The sequence below is a fragment of the Ruditapes philippinarum genome, unplaced genomic scaffold (assembly GCF_026571515.1).
Source record: "Ruditapes philippinarum isolate M1 unplaced genomic scaffold, ASM2657151v2 ctg1620_1_1_1_1, whole genome shotgun sequence".
Taxonomy (NCBI): Eukaryota; Metazoa; Mollusca; class Bivalvia; order Venerida; family Veneridae; genus Ruditapes; species Ruditapes philippinarum.
Genome location: NW_026858094.1, coordinates 124,609 through 132,326, shown reverse-complemented (window position 1 = coordinate 132,326; position 7,718 = coordinate 124,609). Strand labels below are relative to the sequence as shown.

Below are 7,718 nucleotides of genomic sequence, written 5' to 3'. Positions count from 1 at the left end.
TCACACGAAAGAATCAAAAGTTCCTGACGGGAGTCTAAGCCACAGCATGAGGGACAAATAGTTTCGAGATACATATATCTTAGTAACTCTGTCAAGAATATGAAAATGTATGGACATCTCTTAAAGTAATGAAAACAAAACTAAACCAGGTGGAGATTTGCAGTATCTGTTTGATCAGATCCGTCAATGAAAGAATGAAAATGAAACAACAGGATTATCTCACGTCTCCTTTCATCATTTTCAGCACTATTTCATATTCCATATAGAGTAACACAAGGTGTGTATAGTAATCAGTTATTATGACGGACCAGAAAATTCAACGAACTGAAAAAGAGAACTGAAAAGGTCGATACTCTACGCCAATTCGTGGACCAGAAGATAGCAAAATATATCTGAACGAAATGAGAGGATAAAAGTTGCAACTCACATTAATTGATGATGAATATTAAGTGTGAAAGTACTGGTACTGACACTAATGTATGATTGTTGTCGGTTACATCGGAAAGCCATGCCGTTTTTGCTAAATACTATATAAGTCGATATTTGTATATTTATGCACTTTTGTGCATTCATAGAAAATATTGCTATTCTTTAATAGTCAATACTAATTCAAATAAAGTAACTTGTATTGTAAACCTTTATTTTTGTACTAAAATGTGCTATAAATACATACAAAAACATAAAACCCTTATAAAACAAATAAGAACACACGGGATAAATAAAATAAATGGATAAATAAAGGATATAATATTTTGTTTTATCAAAGGATCATAAATAAAACACAACGGAACATAATTCATAAGTTAACATTAAAGACTCAGACTACAATGTAAATATCAATTTCTGACATTTAATGGACAACAAAGTCCAATTTAAAAAGAAAAGCAACAACAATATCACAACAGTAGGTATGAAATCACATGTATTTCATTTAATATCAATAAATTATCATCATATTTACGTACTAAATGAAAATTTTGCGTCATCAATATTTGTTCTTCATTCAAACATTTTAAAGATAGACAGATAAACTTTGATAACTCATGTAACATTTTCATTTTGTGATGTTAAATTTATTAAATTTTGGCATATTTGGTCTCTTCCAAAAATATTTATTTATATTTTATTTTCACAAATCATTTTACATGGGATATTCCAATAAGGCATAAAATGCATTTTCTAATTCAGAACAAATATTACAATCTATTTCATTATAGGTAAGTAGTGGATTCCTGTTTATGTCATCAGCCTGGTTCTATCTTTGAACTATGTCAAGCCATAATATATGCGAAGTCATTTTGAAACATGATATAGATTTCCTAAAATGTTCAATTATTTGTCATTGGCAAGTATGATTGTAAGCCAAATTAACTTCGTGGTTTTATTAAGTCTCTTGATTCTGTATATAGATTAGTGTATCTATGTATCACTTTATCTTTGTTTTATTATGTATAATGTTATCAAGATATTTTACATATTTTGAAATATGTAGATTGTAACAAACGCGTTACTGAAAACCTCATAACATTTCATTTGGTCTCTAGACATAGTCATACACACATTTGTACTTCTTGACACCAGTAGACCTATTTAATAACATTTACAGCTCTTAATTGTTATCTTAATTTCACTCTAGTTCACATTGTACAACATTATTTTGTGTGTTTCTACAACAGTTTCTTCTAATACTTAAAACGTAATAAAAAACTTTAAAAAATCTTTTTCTAAGATATGACTATTAAGTTATCCAAAATCTTGTGATCAATAGTTTAGAACTGTTAAAATAAGATTATCAGAAAGATCTGGTTTATATTTACCTGGCATTCAGTGAAATGTTAATAACTATTTATTTAATTACAGGGTTATACAATGCCTTCATTGCTTGTCCAAAAGTGCGTGGAAAGTCACTTGTAAAGAATCACCTTATGTATGATAAATATGTAAAATTCACGCAACTCAAAATAATTCGACACAATCAGAATGTTTTGCTTTTTTGTTTTGCTAGAATATTTCAGTATCTGTCCCATTTTGATCACGATTGGCAATAAGGCTAATAATTGATTAAGTGCATTGTTTTTGTGTCAAGAAAACTCCATAGAAATTTTTTTTTGCATCTGTGTATTCTAAAAAACAAAAAAACGACCAAATGTTTTCTAAATAATCCCGAATAAACTTGCTGCAATGATAATAAAACTTAATTTAAAAGCCACCATAGAGTAGCATCATTTTACATCAAACAATTTTTAAGTTCTGTGCAAAAAATCGTTATCATTTTCTCATCGATTACGCATGTCTTTTACAAAATATACGCTTTTACATATACATGTATATGGAAGGATAATACAGAGTTGAACCTAGAACGTCAAGTTCTTCAATGCTTTTGGCTGATAACACTTTCATACGGAGGTGGTGGGGCACTAGGGTCAATCGGCGGCGCTGAAAAACAAGCGAGATACGTATACAAGAACATTTATTTAAATCTGCAGGTTATAACACTTGTTTCATTGGTTAAGTGTAGGCAATTAGTTTGTAAAACATTAGACAATTTAATACATAATGTCAGCTGTCTTGTAAAAATAAGTTGCAAATTTAAAATATGGTAAAAAAGATTCCATTTAGCAAAAGTTTTGATTGAGCCTGTTCATGGCAGTGGTAGTAGCAATTGATTGCAATCTATATCGTCTACGACTAAAGGTTAAGACATTGCTGTATTACTATTATTATGAGATATAACAAAATAGAAATAAATTTTCAAGGCGACATAACAAGCATAATTATTTGCAAATGAAATAGGATAGATAGCTGGACCATCTGTAGTTTTTAAAACTTAAAGAACATTAAAAAGATCTTTTGCTTAAAACATAGCCTTTGAGTTATCTAAAATAGAAAATAAAGAAACATGTTTTTATCCACTTTGTGCAAGAATTTGTAGCAAAACGAAAGTAAAATAACTGTTTATGGATATGTTACCTCATTGACTTCCTCATGCTTGACTAAGTTAGCGGAGAGGAAGATTTTAGGCATTCACTCGAAACATGACGTGGAGCCGATATCTCATGACCAAAAATTGCAAAGCTCTATCCATAAAGAAATGAGAATATAAAATATGTAACTGTACCACTGCTATAATTTTGTCCTGTGTTTCCCTGATGAGAATAAGGATTCTGTCTGGCAGCTTGCACTGGATACGCACTTTGCATTGGATGAACATTGTAATTTCCTTGAAGTCCGCTATGCTGTATCGGTATCGGTTGATATGGCAGAGGATTGTGTTGTGTTGGGTTCATTTGACCTAGTTGAAGAAGTAAAATACTGTTGAATCATTTTAGATCACATATCTGTGTATGTTGTTCAAAGTCTTTAGAAACAAGGAATGGGTGCTTAGCACATCTGATAAGGGGTTGTAAAATGAGGAAGTGTAGAGGGAATGAAAAACTAAAGAGACTCCATCTGACGGGACTGGAAATATGTTTTCGAGATTTTTTAACCATTCGATATAGATCAGTACTTATAACATGTATGCACAATTTTAGATCATTCGCTCATTCATTCCTTGTTTCAGATAGTTATTAAACCCCAAAGATAATATTTTATGTATTTCGTCTATTTGTACCTCAGTGAAGCTCTTTTAATAAATCAAAATTGTTTCATTTAGTGTATGCAATCGGCGAGGCAAAGTATAGGTTTAAAAGTTATTCCGATGTAATAAATATTTGGATTCAATTTTGCTATTTGAATATTCTGAAAAAATAAGATAACGAATCATAAATGAATGCAACATGATTGATTTAGTGTTCTTTTGAAATGTGTAAATTGCTGCAAACGTTTTGAAAATGTTACTGTTTTAATTTCACTTTGTGGAATAACATCACAAAGACATTAAAGGGTATCACCTGTTGACACTTCATTAGCTAATTTAATGCCGACATGCAAAGTAAAATTTCCTTTGAAGTTTTGATAATTTTAGCAAGTTTTTCCTCGGAAATAGCAAAGACAGAATTTTGGGACTACCAGGTGGACTGACAATGCAGCGATTTTATTCATCACCGTTGACGAGGATTAAGCAAGAAGCTGGTAAGAAAAAACATGACTCTTAAAAGTTTAATAAATCATTTAAGCATTAAATGTTTTAAAGGAAATTAAACATTGTCTTCATTTAAATATCCTGATGCAGTAAATGTTATCTAATGGATCATGCAGTGAGAAACAACAACAATACACTTCGTTTCAATATAAGGAAAGCGAATCACCTGCTTGTACATTAATTGCGCCTGATGTAGTTTGGTATGTAACAGGAGGGCGTGTTGCTGATTGTCTTTTGCGGATGATCAAGACCAAGCATGTACACATTACAACAAATACGATAGGGATTGCTATATATAAAATGATAATTCCAGATAGACTTCCTGTAGGGTAATCGTCGTCTGGCACTGAAACAGTAACAAAAGCATTCAGCAACAACTCGACTTACTTCCAAAGGAGCTTGCAAAAAATAAACCTACGTTATACTCAAATGGGATATATCAGATCAAATGATATATGTGGATAATAATCATGCGACAAATCTAATGATTATTCCAGATGCATTCATATGCATATTCTTGTTGTAAATGTTCGAAATTTAATATTATAAACATAGATTTGCTCAACGTTACGATGTTTGTTATAGTTTTATCATTTTGCAATTGGAAATAAGCATGGGACTTGTACGTTGTATATATAAATAAGGTTGTAAATATTTTTATAAGTTCGAGTTAATCAGTATGTTTTACAAGAAGTAATAATTCCATTTCACATAACCAGACGTTTCAGTCTCTTTGTTTTTAAGACAATTCACTAATTCATCTAAAACACATTTAAAAACAATACTTTAGGTTCTGAGCCATTGAGTTAAAACTAAGTATAAAACACATATATTTAATTTGCATACACTTCATAATTGCATTAAGTCTTTTAAGTCTTGTCATTATTAAATGAGAATTAAAATTTTAGCTGTTTAGTTATTTAGACTTCCAGTTGTCACCAACTTTGTGATAATCATAATAAAAAAAAATATTTTTTTAAAAACAAAATCATTGAATGTTTGATTCTAACTTTAAGCTTACCATCTTTGAGGTAAACTCGTAGTCTAATTCTATCTGTCGTTTGACGCGAATCTTTCCTGATAACAACGTAAATATTGTCTTGGTACTGGCTAGGACACCATTCTTCCTTTTTTGTATCATAACATGAAAATTCCACCTGCAAAACCATACAAGGCCAGTATAATCGTGTTAGCTTCTTTTCGACAACATTTCACTTTTACTTTACAATTTACGAAATACCTTAATCAGACAAAAACCAAATACACAATCTCATTAAGTACTAGCCAAGTGCCACTTTACTGCCATGTGTATACTTACTATTAATATCACACATTATAAAACATAACCAATAAACTTTCATTGTTTGAACCACACGATGTTGAAATACAAATCATTATTGTCTTTAATCTTATCAATTTAGCCTTGTTTCCATTTCCAGAGTCCAAAACACAAATATTAAAAGCAAATCACATCCTATGTAGCCTCATTTTCAGAATCTAAAATATCTAAGTACATATCGTACTCCATCTAGCCTCACTATTATGCTCAGGGTCATCAATTTATATATATAAATTCCTTGATGTACTTGAAGATACAAAGTTTTGTCAAATGTATAAATGAATTAAACATTTTTGGCAATAATAAAGGCGTTGCAGGACTCGTACACAGCTGCAAAACCTTTATCAGACTCGGCTGTACAATATAGGTTTGTAATAACCTCATAATAGTTTTAAAACCTCGTTTATGATAAAAAAAACATTATAACAACAGAGTAATACCTCAGGATTGATGTAATTTTTAACAAAATCTTCGTGGTATTCTAACTCTGTACCACAATCTAGTCTAATATCGTCGCCACGTATGCAGATGAACTGCTCGTAAGACGTTTTAGTGAACTGCACTTGACAAGGGTTCTCGTATAATACATCTGAGCCGTCATAATACACATCAGTGTTCTTGTACATATCCATATCGTATGTCTCACCACATGTTCTACTTGTAATAGTTATTGGCGTATCTGTGAAAATTGAGAAGATTTGTGTAGTGATATATTTATTTTGCCATATGTGCTGCATGTAATTTGTTACAGTGTCGGTGTCAAAATTTAAAAAAAAGCTATGTAGTTATCATTTCTGAAAATAAAAACAACAACAACAACAATTTATCATCGTGTGTGCTACATGAGGACAAATAGTTACTTAACATGTATTGTACGACCCTTACTGACATAAAAAATAAGCATAAAGCTATATAACAGTAAAATACATAATATTGTTTTCGCTACATTTTAATGTATTGACCAAGATGAAACAAACTAGTGTTGTCAATCGCAGTAGAAAATGCAGCAAAACATACAAGAAATAAAATGCAAACAAATTCATTCTTTGTTGAATATGATAAATGGTATAAAAATTTCTACAATGAACAGTACTGTAGTACAAAACAAAATAAAGTGGCGTTTTATTTCAGTCACATTAAAATACCTGCATAAATCGCCTTAAATAAACTCAAGAAAAACACCCAAATTGCTGCGAAGTTTCGACACAAGTCTGGAGATGGATCTACACGGTACATTGGAAGAATCATTTCTAGATTTCAATGCTGAAGATATAAGATATAAATAACATTATAAAAAATATGCCCGTTTGTAATGCTATATTGCAGAAAACAGTTACTTTTGTTATAGGCCACATTCTTTCTATACTATCAAGCTATGACAGGTTTTACCGGTAGGTTTTCATCGGCCCTCTAAATAAATAATAGCCCCGAGACTTTATATATCATTAAGTTTTACTCTTCATTTCTGAGGGAAAGATTCGACAACCAACCTCCAATCATTTTAGCCATAACATTTGAATACTTAATGAATCTTACATACTAAAAAAATTACATTACAGAGTATATGTTTATGTCATACTTACAGAGTATATGTTTATGTCATACAAACACGTAATACATGTATATTTATGTAAACGTTGTAATGACAAGGTAGGATTATTTCTTAACAATTTCACAAATTTTGAAATAATTATAATAAAAGTAATTAGTCAACCTTGTTATTTAACTGCACTATGCTCTTTTTGCATAAATACAACGTCCTCATTACTTGTTTATCGCCATAATAACATTGAACATGGTTAAATGAAAGTATCAATTAATGACTTAATGAAAGTATTAATTAAAGGCCTAATGAAAGTATCAATTAATTGCTTAATGAAAGTATCAATTAATACCTTAATGAAAGTATTATTTAAAGGCCTAATGAAAATATCAATTAATGGCTTAATGAAAGTATCAATTAATGGAAGATTAATCAAAGAAACAACTTACTGCTGGAAATTGTTCCAAATCCAATCAAGTATAGCAAACATTCAGTTATTTTTTATTACTCTTCCGTTTTTTTTTCGTTTTTTTGAAGCCATGATACATAATCGGCTCCGGTTGTAAGACGCCGTTTGATCGGACGATACTGTGACCCATGTCAGCTTCGTATTTAAATCAACCAATGAAATAATCCGTTTCAAATCGGTCACGTGATATCAAATGGATGCTGGTTTCAACTTTCATTTTCACATTCAGAAATGTGTTGTTAACAGATGTAATAAAACATTTTAAAATCCATTTCCGGCGGTA

The 7,718-nt window shown here is 30.6% G+C and overlaps 1 protein-coding gene across 1 annotated transcript; it reads right to left on the bottom strand.

Annotated features, from left to right (window-relative positions):
* Positions 1–896: 896 nt before the first annotated feature.
* Positions 897–6,711, bottom strand: LOC132752062 (uncharacterized). Its single transcript, XM_060742329.1, has 6 exons — positions 6,569–6,711; positions 5,864–6,102; positions 5,106–5,241; positions 4,251–4,430; positions 3,119–3,292; positions 897–2,436 (listed from the first exon to the last, which is right to left on the bottom strand). Exons 1-6 carry the CDS (start codon positions 6,669–6,671, stop codon positions 2,372–2,374), a joined length of 897 nt encoding a protein of 298 aa, XP_060598312.1. The 5' UTR covers positions 6,672–6,711; the 3' UTR covers positions 897–2,371.
* Between the last annotated feature and the right edge of the window lie 1,007 nt (positions 6,712–7,718).

Excerpts from the sequence above, each read along its gene's own strand:
- LOC132752062 (XM_060742329.1), bottom strand. The coding sequence starts at position 6,671 with ATGATTCTTCCAATGTACCGTGTAGATCCATCTCCAGACTTGTGTCGA. Across the intron at positions 4,431-5,105 it reads ACGAGTTTACCTCAAAGATG|TGCCAGACGACGATTACCCT; the intron begins GTAAGCTTAAAG and ends TTACTGTTTCAG. Across the intron at positions 2,437-3,118 it reads AGGACAAAATTATAGCAGTG|CGCCGCCGATTGACCCTAGT; the intron begins GTACAGTTACAT and ends CTTGTTTTTCAG.